Source organism: Trichomonas vaginalis, chromosome III (assembly GCF_026262505.1).
Source record: "Trichomonas vaginalis G3 chromosome III, whole genome shotgun sequence".
Taxonomy (NCBI): Eukaryota; Parabasalia; order Trichomonadida; family Trichomonadidae; genus Trichomonas; species Trichomonas vaginalis.
Window position 1 is genome coordinate 19,933,804 of NC_067205.1, and position 23,308 is coordinate 19,957,111.

At 28.2% G+C, this 23,308-nt stretch overlaps 4 protein-coding genes across 4 annotated transcripts, besides 2 other annotated features; all 4 read right to left on the reverse strand.

Annotated features, from left to right (window-relative positions):
* Positions 1 to 7,650: part of a mobile genetic element that runs on past the window's edge.
* Positions 167 to 835, reverse strand: TVAGG3_0732750 (uncharacterized protein; the record flags this gene model as incomplete). The annotated part of the gene is made up of 1 exon (XM_051244600.1): positions 167 to 835. The coding sequence occupies one exon, from the start codon at positions 833 to 835 to the stop codon at positions 167 to 169; it is 669 nt and encodes a 222-aa protein (XP_051091187.1).
* Positions 2,020 to 2,472, reverse strand: TVAGG3_0732760 (Prim-pol domain family; the record flags this gene model as incomplete). Its single annotated transcript, XM_051244601.1, has 1 exon — positions 2,020 to 2,472. A coding segment is annotated over one exon (453 nt), but the record flags the coding sequence as incomplete, so codon positions are not given.
* Positions 3,049 to 3,877, reverse strand: TVAGG3_0732770 (keratin-associated protein family; the record flags this gene model as incomplete). Its single annotated transcript, XM_051244602.1, has 1 exon — positions 3,049 to 3,877. A coding segment is annotated over one exon (829 nt), but the record flags the coding sequence as incomplete, so codon positions are not given.
* A 152-nt stretch (positions 7,651 to 7,802) lies between the features above and the next one.
* Positions 7,803 to 15,500: a mobile genetic element.
* A 4,207-nt stretch (positions 15,501 to 19,707) lies between these two features.
* On the reverse strand, positions 19,708 to 21,213 carry TVAGG3_0732800 (uncharacterized protein; the record flags this gene model as incomplete). Its single annotated transcript, XM_001317980.1, has 1 exon — positions 19,708 to 20,910. One exon carries the CDS (start codon positions 20,908 to 20,910, stop codon positions 19,708 to 19,710), a length of 1,203 nt encoding a protein of 400 aa, XP_001318015.1.
* Between the last annotated feature and the right edge of the window lie 2,095 nt (positions 21,214 to 23,308).

The window sequence follows — 23,308 nt, forward strand, 5'->3', positions numbered from 1 at the left end:
CATTTAGACAACGGGTACGAAAGGAGGAAGGCATTTATGAATTATTTTTGAAGAACTGATGGTCACTACGTCACCATGTCACCAGGTTAATTAACTTCTCTTAAAATTACTGACAACATGACATTTAGACATCACAGCAGGATTAATGCAAAATTCAAATCGTACTTTATAAAGCTTCATTTACAGGTATTTCATCGTCAGTAAATGAATCCTCATTATCGTTTGGTTCAACCTGTTTATATAATCCTTTCATTTCTTCTTTCAAAACATAACACCATGTTTGTTTACCATCTATTCTTCTCTGTTTCCTATCACATTTATCCTTAATGCTCATTTGAAAGTTTTTGTCTTTCATGTCTGATGGTTTGCAGCATAGAGCATTTTTACACGTCATACCTGCACACAATTCATCATAATGTGTATTTATCCATACATCTAAAGGATTTGTTGATAATTCTATTAAATCTTGTTTGGCTTCAGTCATCGGTATGATTCGTACATTAAATGATAAAAGGTCATATTGCATAAAATACGTCAGTAAATTATCATAAAATTCCTTTGTGCATGAATTCATTAAATTCTTGAAGTAATCAAATTGACCCTTGAATTTACCATGAACTCTTAAAACTACGTATCTTCTGTCTCCAACTTCAATTTTGACAGGGTAGACGTTATTAGTTACGAAAATGAAATTGGCAACATTCTGAGCAGTTCTTCTGGGTTGATTCTTTTCATTAATTCTTATCTCATTATCCGTTATAATTGATTTCAAAGCGTTGAAGTTTGCGAGTCTGTCTTCACCAACATTCTTGAGTTCATTAAGTACAAGAAACATTTTATTCTCAACTACTGAGTTGAAATTACCCGTTAGCTCACTTATTTCAGTAATGTTTTTACATGAATAACCAGCGAGAAGTTCAGAAATAATGTCTGTAAATCTGTTTTTACCCGTTCCCTGAAGTCCTTTCAAAATAATTGCTGTTTCATTCTTGATTCCAGGATGTTGAATCATTGATGCAATCCAGCCGAGAAGGTATTTATACACTTCATCATTATTATCACAAATGGCTTCTTTAATGAAATTCATAAACATCTCAATTTTTGAGTAATCAGGCTTTTCGAGAACGTTGTATTTATAACCTTGAAACGTTGAGAAAACATCTGGAGAATCAGATTTAAAGCAAACACCCTTAACGGTTAATGAGGGTAATTGATTTAGTAGTACATCCCATGCTGTTATTGTTTTACCTTCTTCTTTAAATAATTTAATCATTTTAAGTGACTCTTTCATGTTTGATTGAAGAACGAATGATATTTGATTCATTTTGTCGTGGATATTATAGTCCTTTGAATGAAATATTTATTTCCACAATCTACAAAACGGATTACACGTGATAAATCCTCAATTACTTCAGAAACTGTTTTTATACTGATGATTTTCAGCCTTGCGTCTAATATCTTCAAAAACGAGTCATCAAGTTTTATATCAAATGTTATTTTTGGCTTACGTAATAAAGGTAAAACGTATTCATCATAATATTCCTTTTGATATAGTTTTAGAATCTTCACTAAAACAAATGGAGAAGTCATTAAATGTGCATATCTACTACGTGCTTTCAAAATTACTTTTGCATTTTCAGTTAAATTGCAGAAGTTATAAACGTTATCGTATGCTTCATTAATTAAATGATTAGGTAACGAAATTAATTGCTTGAAACAGTGTGAATAATGTAACTTCTTTTCTAAATTCATGTTTCCACCGTCATTATGTACTTCAAAATCACTGATGCCATCAACTATGCTCTGGGGCAAGTTTATCGTCAATGTTACATCTTTGTTTTCATTCATGATAGTCTTTATTCTTCGTTCTTCTGTTCAAACTCTTACCTTAATATTCAAATCATTTAATATATCATTCACTGTTCTGGTTAATGTTGAATCGTAACTTCCACGAATGAATGAGTATGTATTGATTGGTTCTGTTGCATTCTTGCGAACTCTTGAATCAGCCATAACTACTAAAGAACGCTTTGAATCATCAATAGAAGTCATGATATCGATATCATAATCATTGCAGGAATAGCATTTAATCATTCTGTTCGAAACTGAATAGAAGAAATTGGTGTTGCAATAAATGTGAAGACTTCCTGAAGCGGTTTTAACGATAACATCTTTATCCGAAAGTTTTGATAAAATATCTTTTCTAACTGTTTCTTTAAGTTCATCATTGTATGATTTATTGATATCAACATCTATAATCGTTAAATTTGAAATTTTATTTACTAATAAAGCCACACCAGTTTTCCTTCCTCTTCCTCCATCGTGTTTGAGGTAGTTATGTAAATCAATCTTGTTTTCACCAATTCTTTCGTTGAGGGTTTTAGTTTCTGCCACAACTAATTCCTCAGCTAATGAATCAATAACTTTTTCATCAGAAACGATATAGTTGCTGTTGTTGTTTGTTGCTGTCATTTATATAGGAATAAAAAAATAAAAATAATTTTAAAACTAACTTTATTTTTGGGCTGCATCAAATTTCCGGGACTGTTGTCAAAATGTCATGTTGTCATCATTTTTAAGAGAAGTTAATTAACCTGGTAACACATGGTGACGTGGTGACACCATCAGTTCTTCAAAAATAATTAATTATTGAATAACCTAAAAACCATTAACGATAAAATATATTTCTGCAGTTCATCCATTACTTCATTACCTAATTAATTACAGACATAAAATATATTTAGTTCATTCGGTACCATGCAAATACAGTCATAAATGGTGGCATGTAATCTTCACCCGAGCCTGTTGGATTTGTTGTGAAAGTGTGTGAATGATTTCTTCCTGGTTCAGTTTGTCGAAAAGTCTTTTTTGTTGAATCATTATAAGCTGGAGATAAAACATCATGACCGGCTTCATAGTCTGAGTTGTATAATGGGTGGTCTCTTAATGAGTGTATATGGTCGCCAGAAAAGTTTGTAGTTCCTGTATGCTTATGCGGCGGAAGGTTTGCTTCTTTAATTTTCTTTGAACCACCGGTTTGTTTTGAACTATTAGCACAATAGAGGAAACGATCGGTTATTTGTTGACATGTACCGAAACCGAATACATCAGCTGGATTTGTTGAGTTCATTGATGTATAAATAGAGCCTATAGGATATAATGTTTGAAGTATTTCATTTTTCATGCTTGTAATCGCATTTGTTGCATCTGTTCTAAATTCATCGAAACCATCGAGAACATGAGTAAGATTATTATATTCCACATTCTTTTGACCAGGTAATTGATGATGTAATTGAATGTCATTAACTGTTAATGAATCTATATTCGAAAATCTTTCATTAATTTTACCATTAACCGCATCATTTACTTCCGACTTCTTTGCATAATTTTCATCTACATAAGTTTTATCTGCTTTAAGGTCTAAACATCCTGAAACCCATCCTGTATCAGCTTTAACTTTAAAAGTCTCCAATGTCCATTCATGATACCATTCAACCTTTTCTTTAATTTCATTATCTTTTTCATCTACATAAGTTTTATCTGCTTTAAGGTCTAAACATCCTGAAACCCATCCTGTATCAGCTTTAACTTTAAAAGTCTCCAATGTCCATTCATGATACCATTCAACCTTTTCTTTAATTTCATTATCTTTTTCATCTACATAAACCAAATTTGCCTTCTTATTTAACTCAGTATTAACGTATTCCTTATCCACCTTCTTCATTATGTCATTTAGGAAACCTTCTATGAATTCCTCATTTAAATTAAATCTTCCAATCTTCAAAACTTTAGGAAATGCATTTAATGCGTAATATCTCTGTTCTTCTGGTGGAATTGATGTTATATCATCCGTTATACCTTTAATTTTAGAATTCATAAATAAAATTTCTTTTATATTTGATATCACTGCACCACCTTTGCAAACGAATTCGAAATGTTCATTTTTCAATACTATCTCCAAATCTCCATATTTCAACCTTTGCGTTTGTTCTGCCGTCTTTGAATTATATGCATATGTGGTGTATGTAATGGTCTAAAGGACCTGGGCGCTTTGCGCCTTAAGTTGCTGTTGTTTAATCATTTATTACGATTTAAAAATAAATATTTAATCCGTTATCTCATCAGCTATTTTCTCTATTTGAAATTGCCATAATATTTCATTCATAAATTCTAAATCACAATCAAATAGGTCAGTTATTCTAAATTTAATATTTGATAAATCTTTTGAATGAAGAATAAATGAATTCCCGGATAATTGAAACGGATATGATAAAGAAAATGTGTTTAAGTTGATGGATAAAATGTTTTGTATTGATGGGTAAGAGTTAGGTCTAATGTTTGATGTGAAAATCTCATTGGGGTATTAACTTTATCACATTTGATTAAAATGAAATTGAACCAGTGTCAGAATACAAAACATCCCCAACATCTTTTTCAAAATTTAATATCCCCAACAATGAACGAAGATGAGGAGTACAAAATTTAATTTTCAGCGGGAATTTAATAAGGTTATTTATTTCATTAAGTTCAAAAAGTTTATCAGGTTTTGATTTAAAATTTTCTTCATACCATACGATAAATGATTCATTTAAATAACTTAAAATCATGTTAATATCCCATTTCGCTATCACATTATTTATATACATATCATACGTTTTTTATGGTCATCTTTAATAAATGATAATAATCTGAAGGGTCTAAAAGAATGGGATTAAATTTACCACTCACAGAAACGAGAGTAACATTATAAATTCCGCTAACTGTTAAATTTAATTCACAGTTGTTATTCGAAATAATATTGATAATTGACATTTTTTATTACGATTAAAAATATGGTAAAGCGTTATTTTCCAGTGATAAATAAAACTAGAATAAGATTACCTCAAGAATTCATAAATTCAACGAATAAGAAATTCATTCATGTTATAAATTTTAGTGTTTTCAGAAAATATGAGTCAGTGTCATATTCATCAACAGGTTATATTTCACTTCATTCAAATTTAGTTCAATCAAACCCATATAATGACCATTTCATAAGATTTTCAGATGGTATTAAAAATGTAATTGATAGATTAAAATATGAACAGATTGACAATATCGAATTTTTGGAATTTTGGTTTAAATATCCCGATGGAAAAAAGATTGAAGTTAAAGATAAAGCTGATACTATAACAAAAACAATTACAATGACCGATCTGGATAGTGGGGAACAAAAAGAAATAAAACAAACGATAGAAACTGGTGAAAGGTCAATTATTATTGATTATGATTCAAAGGATTATTATTCGATAATGTTAATGCTTGAATATTAAATAGCCTTAACAAAGAATTTTTCAAGTGATATTTTATATTCATCAACTATTTTATTATAAATATCATTATATGTTAAATGAAGTTCAGTTGTTGTTCCGTTCTTTGATATCTTAATTGTGCTAATATCCTTTATAGGATTTATTTTTGCAACTGTTCTGCAGCATGAAACCTCATCATCTATGAAAAATTGAATCTTAACGTCTGAATCTTGAACATCACAAAGAATGGCGATAATGTGAATTAATGATTCATAAGGTAAAATAATTAAACCGGATTGATCAATTAAATTTATTATTGAATCATAATTATTAATTATTATATCACGGTAAATTTTCATTAATTCAGAATTAATGTCTATTTTATATGGGTTCTCGATGTTTGATGAAAGAGGTGGGGGTATGTTGGATAAGTGGGAATTTCAACAGGTTCTTTACCGGGTTCAGATAAAATGATTGGGTCTCCATCTTCTTTATTTTGCTCCTCCTCCTTTTTCGGTAAGTCACGAGTTAATAAATTTGGTTGAGTTGCTGACCTTGTTAATTCAGGGCTAACATTAACTTTAACATTTTGAATAATTCGTGATTTATCATCATTTACGTTATAACCAACCGTAATCTCTGCTTTTGCGTTAGTGTTCTTTTGACTAGTGAAACGTCTTCTCATTTATAATCGAATAAAAAAATATATTTAAACTTTTATTTTGCTGGAAGTTTTGAATCTATTATTCCCTGTATTTGTTCATGAAGTTGATTTTTAGCTGGTTCATTGTAATTAATAGACCTAATATATTCATTAATTGCATTCTTATAATCATCTGATTTCTCAAATTTTCTTTTATCTGATTCCTTAACTAAATCATAAGTTAAACCTCGTTGCTGATATAATGGTTTCTTAATTAAATCTTTGAATGCTTGAGATAAAGCACCTGATGCAATTCTTGCTACTATAATTGGTTGGAATTGATGTTTAAGTTCATCTTTAACATTTGCGAAAACTGGATCGAATAAAGCAACTTTAAAGAATTTCTTAGCTGAAATTTCGGGTCTAATATTTGCATATTGACCATCAAACTGGTTAGAATATCGTGGTAATCCATCCGGTCCCTCTTCAATAGCATTTAATTCTTCATTGAAATAAGAATATGGATTATGACGGTATGAATTAATTGGACCATTTTCACCTTCTCCAATGTATTGTTTAACAGCTTTTCCATTTTCATCAAATTGCATAGGATAACGCTCATTATATGCTTTACGTTTAGGATAATCAGTCATAGTTAATTTGTAACCATTTATGACTTTAATATTTCCTTGACCATCAGTAATGAAAACTTCATTTATACCATCAGGTTTTCCATTTGGACCCGTAATGTCTGCTTCGTGTGCTTCCCAATTTGGACCTTGACGTTTGGCATATGCTTGAGCTTCTGGTAATGTTAAAACGTTTCTCATTTGTTTAACATCTTTTTGAAGACCAGCAACAATATGAACTAATTCTTTCATTCCATCAGGAACTTTCATAGTTCTATTATATGCACTCTTTTTGTTTGTTCCTTGTTTTAATGGAACCTGTAGAAGATTTGCTATTTCTGTCATGTTTAATTATAAATAAAAAATAAAAATTAATTATAAAAAGTTAATCAAATTTAACACCTCCTTTATTTAAATCAACTATTATTTTCCCATGTTCACCTAATTGCTGATATTGTGTGTAAAGTTCATTAATGCTCATTGGTAAATTCACTTGATAAAGCATAACGTTCAACTGTTGACGACTAAACCCACTGAAAATGAAAAGGGTTGATAGATTTGATTTAATGTTTGTGCTTAATGCTTTGAAGTATTGAACAGCCATGAAGAATGAACACTGAATGTGTCGACATTGAGTTAATAACTGATTAAAATATGATTTCTCATTTGTTATTAGTTTTGATTTCACTGCATCATCTAGAAAAATGAGTGAATGCAAAAATTCTCTATCAAAATTTGAAATAGAAAGTGTTTCAAATAATTCATCCCGTTGTTTATCAATAATTTTATCCTCTAATCCTTGCTTCTTGATTGTATTATATAATTCTTTATACATTAAAAAGTTTTTTAAATAATCTTCTGCTTCTTCTTGTGATAAAGAAATAATTGGAATTTTGATTAAATGCTTTAAAGATTCAAATGTATCATCTGAAGGTGAACCTGAACGGTTGATATAAATTAACACATGTGAATAGGGGGAAGTGTTAGCAATAATGATAATTTGTTTTAATATCGTTAATGTTTTACCTTTATTTTGTTTACCAATTGCTGCAGTGATTGAATTTAAGTAACATTCAGAATATGGAATTTTCATTAATTTTTCCTTAGATAGAGCATTTCTATTATCACTCAATGCTTCATTAATCATATCATCTATGTATGTATTATATACTCGTGCTAATTCTTCATAAGGAGTGGATGAATTTAAATCCATTTAATCAAAAATAAATTTATAATTTTGAGATATAAAAATTGCTCACATTTGCTCACATTTTGGCACTTTTTGTACGTTTGTCAAAAAATTGTGAGGAAGATCTCACAAAAATAGTCAAAATGTGAGCAAATTTTGAGAAGTGCTCACATTTTGACATACGATTATTTTCATACGTTTTTTTGATGAATTCTAATAAAACTTCATTACCACTTTCAGAACGAAGCGTAACTTTTCAGCACGTAACGCTCTATCATGTGTAGTGACATATTATTCAAAAAAACTCAGATTGCTTATCTTATAATAACAATTTCATTAGAAAAAATGCACGATTTCACGCTAAAACTTTGAAGCAATTCTTAAATTCGGATAAAAAATCGATATGTATTACACTTTAAACTTCAAAAAATGGTTCAAAATTTAGACTTAGTTTATCTTAACAATATAGCAGATTTTAAGCCGAACAAGTAGGAGTAATAGAAATAGCTCTTGAAAATAATTACAATTAGTAATATGTAAGTCAAAGTTCGAGTATTCTAATAAATAAACGTTCCGGATTTTCTTTACTACAAGAATCAATACTTAATATATAGAAGCAACAGTAAAAACTTATTAGAGATTCAAAAAGAAAGTTGACTAAAGAGAATCTTTTTATATAAGTAATTTTATTTTTTTGAAATACGAGATCGAATAAACATGTATTTTATTTTATTACTATAATAATACGTTTTTACATAGTAAGAAAGTTTAGAGACTGAAATGAAATTAAAAATTGAGAAAAAAATAAAGCTTTTCTATAAAAATTCATATTAATATTTATTTGATTGAGTTAAAGTTATCCAATTTATTTGGTTCAGTTTAAAATTATTTGTATTTAAAATATTTTAGAAATATTTACAATAATATTCATATAATTATCGATTAAATCGTTGCAGAAAGTAAAATGATATAATTTGCTATATTTAGAATTTAAGAAATTTTAAATGGTGAAAAAAATAGAAAAAATATGAAAAAATAGACAAAATATTGGAGACTTCTAATTAAGAATGAAAGACTTGTCATTATTCTGGAATTCATAGCATGAAGATATTGTAAGGTACATTATGTATATATATATACATCTTTCCATCAAATAATCTTCAATCTACTTATAAAAAATATTAAAAAAATCATAAAAATGTTTATTATAATAACGATAAAGTTGAATAGAAATCAATGTTACATATTATTGAAATAAATCATCTTCGGCAATTTCAATGTTTTCTATCTTTTCATTTTTTGTTTCTTCTAAATTTATTTGAATGTCATCAAGTATTTGATCACTTGACATATACCTTTCAATTTCAATATCTCTGAAATCAATTCCAGAATGTTTGGACAAATCCTTATATTTTTTCATTATATCCTCAGGAATTAATGATATTTCCAGACCAAAATGCTCTTCAAATAACTGAATCTCTTCATTTATTTTTTTCAATTTAATGAAATACGACTGTTTATGATCACTTGTGTTTTTATCTGCCCGTGCATATCGATGCAAAATCGCTAAATCCACTTTCATTAAAGTGTGTACCGTCTTTAAAATTGTGGGATGTGAATATACAATATTTGTATTTAACACTTTGTTGTACGATTCTACGCCATTATTAGAATAAATATTGTCGAATACTTTGAGCTTGCTGATTGAATTATAGCTTGTGCTCCATGTTTTAATAAAGTATTTTGCAAATTCATTTGTATCTTGAATGCATTTAATTTTATTACAAACCAAATCAAAAACTTCTTCTGGCATGAATGGAGAAGCGCATAATAACTTTAAAAGAATTTTATTGTTAAGATCTTCTGGATCACATTTTTTCTTGAAATTCTTAACTAATGCTGCAATAAAGTGATATATGCATCCAGTCAATATGGTTTGCTCTCCTTTTCTTTTATAAATTGAGCCTTGAAGTGCTTTTTCGAAATCAGTTGTTATAACATCAAATGTTGATAAAGGAATTTTAATATCAGTATCATACTCCATAATACTAAATACTCTTTGATAATCAGTTTCTGTTCTTCCCGTCATGATTATATGTAAAAACGGTAGATACAGTTGAGTTGCTTGGTCAAAAATTAACAAATTTAATAATTGGCCATTCATTATTGATACAGGAACGACTTTGAAGGTTCCATCAATAAAACAATGTGATGAATACCGTGCAACTCGAATGAAACGTTCCAATCCAAAAAAATAATAGGCATTATCATTTTTTGTGCTTTGGGTAATAAAATATGATCTTTGATTAAAAAATTCTAACATTTCATTAATAAGATCAATCTCTGATTTTGATTTGACAGGATGAACTTCATAATACAGCTGTTGGACTTTCTTCTCTGATATCTGAATGAAATTAGTAGACTGGGCTTGATTACAGTCATATATCAGTTGATTTGCATACTTTCTTGTTTCTGATATCGTTGCGGTTGGATTTTTGACAACATAATCTTGAACTTGAGATTCAATATCATAGTTCATTGGATTTGTTCCTTTAATTATTTGAGATTGTTTTGCAGGTCGGCAGTTATGAAGTTTACTGTCTGGTTTTTCTTCAGGAGAAATATTTAATTTCTCATCAAAGACTTTTACATGCATACAAAAGTTGCATCTAGGTTTATATCCGCAATAATAAATAATTTCTAAATAATTATTATGAGCATTGTAACGTTGAAATCTCAAAGGATGACCATTTGTATATATGGTTAATGAATATTTAATACGTGCGGATTGGGAAATTGAAAATGTATGATAAGTCCTCAGAATATTTTTGATTCTTTTTCGGTGAATCTCTTTATTTTTATCATCAAAAGATTGATAATTAGGAATAAGTTCAATGCAAGCTTTATTAACGATAATAGATTGTTTATGCGTTGAAAAATTATTTTGGTAATCATAAGCAAAATTTGGCACTAGATGTGTATTTTGTAAATCTGTTAATGGAGGATTATCGGTTAAATGATTAGAAATTTGGGAAGAATAAGAAGCAGTTTCATTAGGTAGTGAGGATTGATGCTGAGGGATTTGACGCTGAATATCCGAATTTATTGTTGCATTTTGTCTTTGATTTGTGTTTGAAATGACTCCACTTATTGTTGCAGTTTGTCTTTGATTTGTGTTTGGAAATGAAACTGCATTTATTGTTGCATTTTGTCTTTGATTTGTGTTTGGAAATGAAACTGCATTTATTGTTGCATTTTGTCTTTGATTTGTGTTTGGAGAAACTCCACTTATTGTTTCATTTTGTCTTATATTTGAATTTTGAGCAGTTACTCCACTTATTGTTGCAGTTTGTTCATCTAATAAAATTTGTTCATTCTCCTCCTCTTTGAATTCATTGAATTCTTCGGAACTTAAATATCTGTTTAATAGAGAATCCGAGTTTTCGTTGTCTTCATCTTGAAATGGCCAATTCTTTCTTATATTGTTATCTTTATCATGAGTTTCTATAGAAAAATCATTTTTATCCTTTTGTTTACTTTCTTCATCATAATCGATATCACTATCATTCTCACTATAAGAATCTTCAGCTTCTTCATTTGGTAAAATTGTCTCATATAATTTATTTTTATTTCCATCTGAAATTGTTACTTTATACTCTCCTTCTAACATTTTTTTAATTTCATCAACAGGATTGAATACTTCCTGAAGACAATTGAAATTCATGATTTTAATTGCTTCTTCTATTATGTTATTGCTCATATACAACGCAAACTTGGCTGCCCACAATAAATTTTCGTCATTTTGTGATATTTGATTAATCTTTTTGTCTTGATCTTCAGAAGTTTTTATACTGTTTACAATCGGAATTGAAAATAAGTTAAAAGGCTTCTTTTTTCTTTTAATATTGATAGTAATTTTGTTATTACAGCGCAAATTATCCAGAACACCTAAATTTTTGTTATTTGTTGTTAATTCGAATGTGTTTAGAGGTAAACTTAGCTTGTGAGATATATATAAATAAAGTGTTAATGCTTTAACCGCTCTTGGTGGAATGACATATAATTTTGTATCCTTATAAATAAATTTAATGTAGTTTTCCATTTTTGTCACTTTTTAAGATCTTACAAAATATAGTTGATTTTTATCACTATTGAAATAAGATAAATAATGTAAGGACTCTAATTTTGTTATAAATATGAATGAAAACAGTAAAATGGATAACTTAAATATATAAAAATAAATATTGGAACAAAGCTATAACAAATTTTCATTCTTATTTATAAATTGATAAACCAAAGTAATACATTTTATTACATTTCGTGTAACATATACTAATATATAGATATTTTTTGAGATAATGTATTTATCTGTAAAAATTGTATGTGATCAAATTTGATTGATAAATTTATTCAGTAATAATAAATTGCATGTACAATATATTATTGTCTTGCCATTTTTTTGCTCATAATAAAAAATCTTTAAAAATGATAACAATAAAAGAGTATTAAGTAAAAATTTATACATCCAAAATATATTTCAGTAACAGCATAATACGCCTATGCTAATTTTTAGTTCTTAAATTAAATAGATGTCCCTAATCCCATAGATATTCACCAAACTTGGCAAATTCTGAACGTGATCTACATATCCCTAGCAAGTAGATCATATTGGTATACGTATCTTGATCAAATAAAAAGAATATTTGTTGAATAATTTCTGTTCAAATTAAAAGTTCTTCAACTTACGGTAAATCTATCTGCCTTAAAAAGTATTACGATATTATGCAAAGTCAATTTTCTCCAAAAAATATTTGAAGATGATACTTTAAGTATACCAAAAATACAAGAATTTTGAGAGAACTCAATGAATTTTTGTGAAGGTGGAGTTAAATTGAGAAGATTTTTGGTCAGAGAAAAACAAAAATTACTATCTGATAAAATGGTATTAAAATGAAAAAAGTTTAAACAAAGGAAATGAAGAATTTATATTATATTAGAATTTAAAGAGTAAATATAAAAGATTGAAAGAAAGAATAATAATAGGATTCTTGAATGCAACATTTGGAATGATGTTTCCAGTTGTAGATGTGTTAAGCAAAGAGAGATAATGATAGTTTCTTGAGTTTTGAGTTAAGCTTGTTGTAGATGAGAGAGAAATTTTGACGAGACTGAGGAACTTCATTTGGAATGATGTTTCCAGTTGTAGATGTGTTAAGCAAAGAGAGATAATGATAGTTTCTTGAGTTTTTGCAATTAACCATCCTCAATGACTATTGTTTTAATATAATTTTTAAATTTTTTAAAACTGACATTTTAGTTGTATATTTTTTCTAACAAAGGTACATTCACTAGGCGATAACAGTAAAATGGGATGAAAATATGATAAATAGCATCCCTATATAGTGCCAAACAATATTTATACGGGCCAAAAAATTTGGCTAGAGATTTGGCGAGTTATAAAACTTAGAAAATTGAGAGGGATTTTTATTTTTGAATTTTTTTTGGAAAGTTAAAATTGCGATTAAAAATCGATTTCCAGGAGAACTAAGCATCTCATCATATATTTAAATCGATAAAAATATTAAATAATAGTTGAATAGTATAACAACGTGAAATTATGGCTGAATCTACAGAAAAAATGAACATATTTGACATTTTTGAAAATTCATACGTTAGATGGTGACAGACTCATAAACTATACTTTAGCTAAGATTGATATATGGTTTCAACAACACATGGTTAAAATTGTAAAAATATTTTAGATTTCAAAAAGATATATATGGTAATATAATGGAACAAAGTCAACAAATAGCATGTTAAATATGTTATAATTAACTTTTTATTAGATCCAATAGTAGATATCGAATGGTTTCCAGCTTTATGGTTAAATATTTTCTTTTCGAGCTTCTCTTTAACTGTTGTATTAAGGTTGTAAATTTTTGATGCTAGAAACTATGGAATCTTCTTTGCTGCTGCATTTTTCTTGAGAGTTCTTGCAATTTCGAATAGATCTGCGCATTGTATGAAATTGAGGCTTTAAAATATCTTGAAAACAGAATAGGACTGCTTTTCCAAAGGAATGCTTACTTGTAAATCAGAGAGTTTCAAAATTGAGAGCAAGATTATCATCATAACTTTCGATTTTGCTGCGAAAAAGGAAGACAAGTAATTAACAAATCATTTACTGTTGTTCATCAAAAGAAGAAAACTTTGATAACAACTAATGATGATAAAATCAAGCTATCTTTTAATATTTTAAATTGATAAGACATTCAAAATATTTGAATGGTTTAAAATATTTTCTTTTAATTTCTATAAGATATTATCATGATTATATAATAAAATTTAAATTTTTATTCAAAAAGGCAATATTTCAAACTTTTAATTTCAAAAATCTTAATTCTGCAATAAGTGTATTTAATTGTAGCAAATTTAATGATCCTTCGTCATGCTTAGCAATTTGGAACTCATAAATTAATGATTTCTTCAAGTAAAATTCTGCATTATTTCAAAAGTCAATAATTCTCTAGTAACTTTTCTTCAAACCCTAACCATTATATTATATGTATAATGGAGAATAATTGCAAAGAAAGATAGCCGAATTTACTGGGTAGTTCTTGTGATGCGAAATAATTGCAAATTAACACATAGTTTTAACAGCATCAATCTCTTTTTGCTCTCATTTAAATGCATTCGCACACTTTAATTTTGAAATATAAGAGTTTTGGAAATTATCAAATTTATCTGCTCAAATACTATAGATCTTCATAAGTGTTAATAGAATCACCAGCCTTACATATAGTGTTTAATATAATGATGCACATCATACTGGGATTTATTCCTTATTCATCTAGTTATTATAAGATTTACAACCCCATGAAAATTTAAAATTTTGTCAAAAATAGTGAATGTACCTTTTTTCTAACACAACTATCAATAAATTGTAATATCATTATACTATATATTAATATGAATTTTTATAGAAAAGCTTTATTTTTTTCTCAATTTTTAATTTCATTTCAGTCTCTAAACTTTCTTACTATGTAAAAACGTATTATTATAGTAATAAAATAAAATACATGTTTATTCGATCTCGTATTTCAGAAAAATAAAATTACTTATATAAAAAGATTCTCTTTAGTCAACTTTCTTTTTGAATCTCTAATAAGTTTTTACTGTTGCTTCTATATATTAAGTATTGATTCTTGTAGTAAAGAAAATCCGGAACGTTTATTTATTAGAATACTCGAACTTTGACTTACATATTACTAATTGTAATTATTTTCAAGAGCTATTTCTATTACTCCTACTTGTTCGGCTTAAAATCTGCTATATTGTTAAGATAAACTAAGTCTAAATTTTGAACCATTTTTTGAAGTTTAAAGTGTAATACATATCGATTTTTTATCCGAATTTAAGAATTGCTTCAAAGTTTTAGCGTGAAATCGTGCATTTTTTCTAATGAAATTGTTATTATAAGATAAGCAATCTGAGTTTTTTTGAATAATATGTCACTACACATGATAGAGCGTTACGTGCTGAAAAGTTACGCTTCGTTCTGAAAGTGGTAATGAAGTTTTATTAGAATTCATCAAAAAAACGTATGAAAATAATCGTATGTCAAAATGTGAGCACTTCTCAAAATTTGCTCACATTTTGACTATTTTTGTGAGATCTTCCTCACAATTTTTTGACAAACGTACAAAAAGTGCCAAAATGTGAGCAAATGTGAGCAATTTTTATATCTCATAATTTTAAACATTTCTATTCATCAATATTTCATCATATGAACTTCTATACTGTGGTGGTGTACCTGTTGGATGATATTTCAAACCTTCATCCGGTGTCCATGTCCAATCTGTAGTCCTAGTAAACCAAACTTGAGGAGGATTTGTCACCTTTGAACAGTAAGTGTCATTTTCACCCTGAATGATTGGATAAGCTTTCACTTGTACTGTAACTTGCGAGTTGAAAGTTTCTAATCCATCAAAGAATATACCCGCTCCATCACGTTGAACTGGAATAGTGCATAAGAATGAAGTTTGGTCTTTCCATGTTCTAGCTAATGGCGTGCCATCATCTGCATTCAGTGGTCTAGTTAATGAGTCCTCGTATTCTTCTGTGCATTCATTCACTCCATCTAAATCAGAAGCTTGAAGCATACGTGTAAAGAATATGTCACCCACTGTGGTCATCGCTTGATCGGGGAAGTTTCTGGAATCTATAGTGACCTGAAGACCTCGAAGCATTGGATTTTCTAAAACTGTTCTTTGCATTGCATTCTTCGGAAATGCTAACACAACATCTGTAACATTATGAGAGCGTATGAGAAATCAGAGCTAATACCTTCAGGAGTGATGCAACCTCCATTTAGTGAACGAACGTCAATATGTTGAGCTGGAATCATGAATGGATCTTCCTTACTGAATAAACGTGGTATTGCTTTAACTGATTCTTCAATTAAACCGTATCCTGGTGTAATGCATTTATCCTCTAAAACTTCCATCTTTGTGCATGAAATAATAACGTCATCAACTGTTGCGTCAGCAGATGTAGCGGCTAAGCTTGTAATTAATTTGGCAGGAAGTCCGATTTGTTGGAATTTGCGATCATATTTATAAACATGATTCATAATCTTTTCATAATTTTCATCAGTTATCTTTTCATAAACGTAATTTTGTAAATCAGCAACTCTTAACGGGTCAACCTGACAAAATACTAAAGTATCCCTGAAAACATAATATTTAAGAATGATTTCACCAAATGATTTAGGATAATCATCGAACGCCTGAAATGCTAACAAATCATTTACCGAATAATCATATCAAAAGTGACATCAACTTCTTCATTTGCTTTCTTAAAACTTCTGAAGGGTCAATATATTTACCACATACTGAGTTATCATATTTTTGAACATTATTATATAACGAATGAACAAACTTTTTAACTTTCCTTTCTGATTTTGGTTTATATGTTGCAAATGCGAAAGATTCACGGGCGCAATCCATCTGAAGATAACCTGCATCACCTCTTTCGGTTTCTACTTCTAATTGTTTAAAGCTTTGATTTGATGATTTGTAACCAACGAATAAACGCATGCATTTAAAAGCGGCATCACATGTGAAAGCTTTATTTGAAACTAGAGTTGCTTTAACTTTGCGTTTAATATATGTGTCACCTAATTGGTTCACATCATGAGCCGGATTTGTAATTCTTAAATGAGTTTGTTTATCATCAAAATATGGAGTATCAGAGTCATAGCATGAACTTTCAAGTTCTCTATAATATCTTCTACCGTCATTCTTTGCGAATATTTCATTTATCTTTTCGAATGAATGAAACACATTTCCATTAATCGGTTTAGTGTTTGGCACCAAATAGTTAGTCGTCATTTATTAATAAATAAAAAATCAAAATTAAAAGATGAAAATGAATTTTTAATTTTAATGAAATAATCAACTATGGCTGCAGGTATATTTAAGAAACTGTGGAATAGAGTAAAAAGAGGAGCGAGTAAAGTTTGGGAAACATTGAAGAAGAGGGCAAATTGGATATTTAAGAATAAAGAAGCAATTAGTGACGTTGCTGAATCAATAACACCAAAAGCTGCCCCAATAAGAGAAGTTTTAAATAAAGGAGAAAAAGTTTATCAAAGACTACAACCGATACTAAGATAAAAATAATTTTTAAGCCGCTAAGCAGCGAGATGATCCATAGGATCTCATATTTATTTTTCCACTATCTACCTCCTATTTTATTAAGTATTCTTTCAGCAATTCCACAACTGCGTTACCTGCTTGTGCTCCCATCGCCGGATTACCTGCTTTAGTACCTAATACACCACCTATGATAGTTCCTGCCGTTTTCGCTACTGGTGCCAAAAAGTTTGCAACGGGTTTAATAATCTTTTTATAAACCCAACCCGCAGCTTTCTTAATTCCATCCCATAATTTTTTAAAGATCCTGCCGCCATTTCTGATTTAATATTAATTAAAAAATATATTTCATCACTTATATTCTAATTTTTATTAATGATAAATGAAACCGATTTTAAAAATAAATGAAACAGAGGAGGAAGAAATAAATGAAAGGAAAATGTCAACAAAAAATAAACGTTGTTAAACCAATTACTGAAATAAAATTTTTTTCATCTGTTGAAGAATTTAATGACTGTTATGCTAATAATTAAAAAATTAATTTGAAGAATTGACAACATGTAAATTGAATAAAATGTTTAAAGTTGATGGATTCAAAATTTCAAAAATAAAAGGAGTGGTTAGTTTGAAATCTATTCCTCAATCAAGAATCACCTCATTAATGAAAATAGATGATTTAACAAAAGAATAGAAGAGATTGAAGAAAGAATGAATCAAATAACTGATTTCATAAATTCAAATAATCATTAGTTTCTTAAAGTTCTATTTGAACTCATCAAATTCTTCTTCATCATTACCATTACCTTTAGCGAGTTTATTTACTCTTTCAACTTTATCTTTTGATAGTCTATCGTTTAATTTTTTCTGAAGTTTTTCGTTACCAAGTTCTAAAATTTTACATGATGATATTTAAACCCGTTAAATTCTTTTTCCTCAGTTTTAATCATTAATCTACAAAGAACTTTAGTGAGGTGGTTTTGTTGTTTAAACCATTTATCCTTAATTATTTGTTATAAAATTCAATATCCGGAATTAATTCCCAAATTTTTGAATTTTCGATTAATTTACCATCAAATGCAAAAGCAATAGGTTTAATATTAAATTACCTTTATAAAATAAACTTTGTTAATGCAATCATCAAAATAAACGTCTACTTGTTTAACCTGGGTGAGAAATTGGTGAAAGTTTATCCATTAATTGATTCACAGTTACGAATTTTGATTCACTCATTTCTTACGAATTAAAAAAATAAATTATTCAAAAATGTAAGACATGAATTTTTAAAGTTTATTTTTTTATTCATGAAAATAATTATTTCTAATTTCTTTTACTCTCTCGTATATACTAGATTTAAAGAATTCAGAACATTTCCCATAATCTCCTAAATGTTTTCTTATCCCTAACGTGTGCCAGTTATTATATGAAACTGAATAAACTTTATCTTTATCTTTACACCTTTCATCACTTCCAATATATTTATATCTCATTTTGATTTAGCATTTTCATATTCATTAACGTTTAATAATTCACAGTCTTCCTTTTTAAATTGATGTTTAAGATATTCAGGATTTAATACTCTACGTTTATATGCTCCTAACTTAGTTCTAAAGGTTTTTCTACAAAATTTAGGAATTCCATCCTCTTTAATGTCATCAATGATTTCCATTTCATTATTTTCAATTTCTTCTTCTCGTTTATGGGGTCTTTGATTATGACTCCATTGATTCCATGAAATTAAATATTCTTTATCATTATATTTATACCTCATTAGCTTATTTTGGCTTTCATATTCATTTAATAATTCACAATCTTCATTTTTAAATTGAAGTTTAACCCATTCAGGATTTAAACAATGTTTAATTAATCGCGGAATATCTGACATCATCTATATATAGCTTCTTTTATAAAAGATAAAAAAATAAATTATTTTAAAATTAATGTTTTTTTTTAATGATTTATATAAAAATATATTTTAATGCATCGTCTATATATAGATGTAACAAAAAAAGTCACTAAACCCTTCATACTCTACTACTACGTGTTACATCTCATCGAGCTGATAATAACAAATTATATTATTGTATTCAATGTAATGATAATACATTTCTCTGGGTAACTCCAAACTCCATAAATGATGAAACAAATAAATTATTTGTAAGGTACTTTTATAATGACCGATCCTGTTGATGATGATTTATTTTTAACTCGAGAAGACAAAGATAATCCAAGCATTGTATTCAAAGAAAAATATAAAAAGATGAATAATATAACAATTTATAAATATAAACAAATAAAACAATTAATCAATTCCTTTGAGGAACTTATTATTATAATTATAGGCTGATTTGGCATTATCTCTTTTGATTCTGGGAGTAGATTTATAATTATCATCATCTGAACTAGAATTATCGAGGAATTTTCGTTTAAAAGGCGAGGTTTTTGAATGGGTTTCTTTATTTGTTGTTGTTTTTGGAGTTGATTGTTGATAATTTTCTTTTTGTGAAATTTTTGTTGTTGATTTGCTAATTTTAGGTGTATTGTAATTATACTTCTTTGGTGTATTGAATTTGTCTTGTTTGAGTCCGGATTCATCATCACTTGATGAAGAGAATATAAATCTTGATCCGTTTTTAAGAGTTAAAGGGGATATTTTATCTGGGTCACTATCGAATATATGGTTGAACTCAAATAGATATGTTTCATTAGACAAAACTGACTCTGAAAGTCGAGATCGATAATTCATTGTAGAAATGACCTGATATTTATCTGGATCTGTTTCGTATCTGTTCAGTTTAGGATATTTACTAACACGAAAGCCACGATGATCGTCATCACTAGCATAAACTCCGTCTTTTGGAATTCCAAGAAACAAAACTTCTTCGTTGTTTTCTTCTTCATATGAATATTCGTATTCAATATCAATATCAATTCCTGTGTTTAATTCTTGTTGTTCTTCAATAAATGCAGCATTTGGTTTTCTTTTGACTCTTTTTGAGCCTTTCTTAGGTTTTTCGTAAGGTTGACGAGGTTTGTAATAGTCATATTCTGGATAAAACTCGAAATTATCTTCTTTTTCTTCTTCTTCAAAATATGAATATGAATTTTTTGTATTTGTGGAAATTATTGATGTATTTATTTCAGATTTTTCTTCTGTAATGTCGTCAAGCTGTATTTGGTCTTGTGATGGAATTAATTCAGAAATTTTATTATTAATAGATTTTTTAATTGGTGATTCATTAAATAATTGATCTTCGGCTTCTTCTGATATACTTTCTAATATTAAATTTGAATTAGAATTGTTTCTTACAAAGTTATTTTGAAAATGTAGGATTTCGTTAATTCTTGTACTACTTCGCCGACTTTCTGATGCAGAATCATCGTTTTCGTAAGTTTGGTTTTGCTTTGGATGTGAAATTTGTCGCTTGCCTGCTCGATTTAAAATTTCTTTGATAGATTTACCTAATGTTGATCGTGGATTCTTAAGTCTTGTCTTAACCCTCATGTATGGAAATGCTTCTGAAACTTGGCAAATAACTTTTTTTTTGACAGTTGTCCCAAGATTCTTATTATATATTTGTCAAAAAAAAATCAGGCAATTAAGGCTGCAACCTATAGAAATAAAGGACAAAACATTAAACAGTTCAAGGATTACTATACACGTATGTGTGATGAGTATGTCAGGAAGTGGAAAGCATGTGTAATTGAAATTTTTATCATTTAATCAATAAACAAAATAGAAAAATGAAATTTACCAAAAAGAAAATTTATAAGTTTAAAAGAAGAACAAATTTTATTTTCTTTCTTTGGAGCAAATACCCAGATTTTCCTTACTTTTACCACCTCTCTAAAGCTGGGGACACCGCCTATCGTTGGGAGTAGCTATTAAATAGAACCACCAAGGTATTTTTCGACCTGCCGGTGTAGTGGAAACATCGACATAATGATTCATTATGCCAAGGTTTGATTCCCATTTAGCCAAATTTTTTCTTTTTTGGATCATGAATTTTCTTTTGGTCACTATAAGATTTGTTTCATGTTCTAAATCTGCTGCATATGTAATCTATTTTTATTTACCTATTTTTTAAAAATCTATTGGATTGCCAATTTGAATATATTTAAAATCATAAAAACTCCAAAAAAACTATAAATATAGTTTTATGCATAGTGCCGATACTCAAATATCAGATTACTTAGATCCATGAATAATATCCGAATTTTTTTTCTTAAAATTAAACTTCAAAACTTCTTGCAATCTTATTCTTCATCAATTGTAAATTTTTAAAACCATTTTTTAAAATAATTTTGCGTAAATTTCATTCTCATGTTGTTTTAATCGAAAATTGATACATTTTCAAAAAAATAATATTGACTTATGAAATTCATTTTTAAGGTGAAATAGTATTGTTTTTATTAAAGTATATGAATAATATATAAAATAATGAATAATATAAGCAGATTTTTAGTTTACAAAACAAATATGAGCAATGCAATTTCAAACTTTTGCTGGCAATTTCGATATTGCTCAAGTTTGTAGTATTTGTGATACCTATAACATCGGCTTAATCAAAATTCGATTTTTCTTATGAGTTATTGAAAAATTTGATTGCAATGAGAAGGATTTCGACGTTTTTGATAAACTAAGAGCTGAGCTTTAGGGGTTAAGTTCATTTATGGCTGTAGTTTGATGCGTAGATCTCTTTTTATTGTAAATTCTTTCAGCATGGAGATCGAGAATGAATCTTTTGAGAACTTTATGAGTTTTTACACCCGTAAAGAGGTCCTTCGAGGAAAGATAGTCCAGACTACATGAAGATGTGGGTTAACCAAAAAAATCCGATGGTTTCCCCATATTCATGTAGATCTTCAAAAAATGAGCACCAAAAAAGCCAAAAAATAGGCTTTTTATTGGATTTGTACACTAGATCAATAATCTATTTAGGATCTGACACTCTTTTTAGCCAGAGATATGAGGTCCTTTCTAGGAAAACGATCTATTCATCCATAAAAAAATGAATTATCGTTTTCCCCAGAAATTACATGGGGAGTGGTAAAAGTAAGGAAAATCTGGGTAATAATACTATTTCAAGATTTCATAGTAAAGGTTTAAAGGAATTAATTAAGAAAATTTATTAGAATATATACTGAATTAAAAGACATAACTTGCATAAAAATAAATGATTTAGCTAAAATATTTTAATAACCCTCGATCCCAAAAATTACAAAGCATTCAAAAGTTTCGAGATATTTAAATTTTAATAAAATTTTCGAAATTTAATTTTTTTCTAAAGTGTCAAATAACGTATTTCTTTCAGAAATATTTTTCAAAAATTTCATGTTCACGTTTATAAGCTAATACTGAGTAATATTTTTTGGCGATGTCATTTTTTTGAATGGTTTACGATTTTTAACATAGGTTTATTCCTAATATTACTAAATAAATATTTTATTTATTACAATTTTGGTCGCTCAAAAACATAAAATTTTGAGAGTTGGAGTACTTCTAAAAAAACATGTAAAATAATATTGTTCGTATGTCAGGATGTGAAAAGTGCATACTTGTGTAATTGAAATTTTTATCATTTAATCAATAAAACAAGTGAAATATCAAATTTACCAAAAAGAATTTATGGATTTAAAAAGAAGAACAAATTTTATTTTCTTTCTTTGGAACAAATAATAATACTATTTCAAGATTTCCTTCACATGGACGTAATCCAATGAATGTTAAATTATTCTTAAATGATTCTGTTCCTCTCTCTGTTGTATCAACTGTTCCATCAGTTGATAAATCATCAATACTACATTGATGTATATAAATTTGTCCATAATTGCTTAAATAAAACTCCATTATTCTGTGATTGTTTTGGAAAGATGAATTGAAAATATCAAGTTCTATTAAA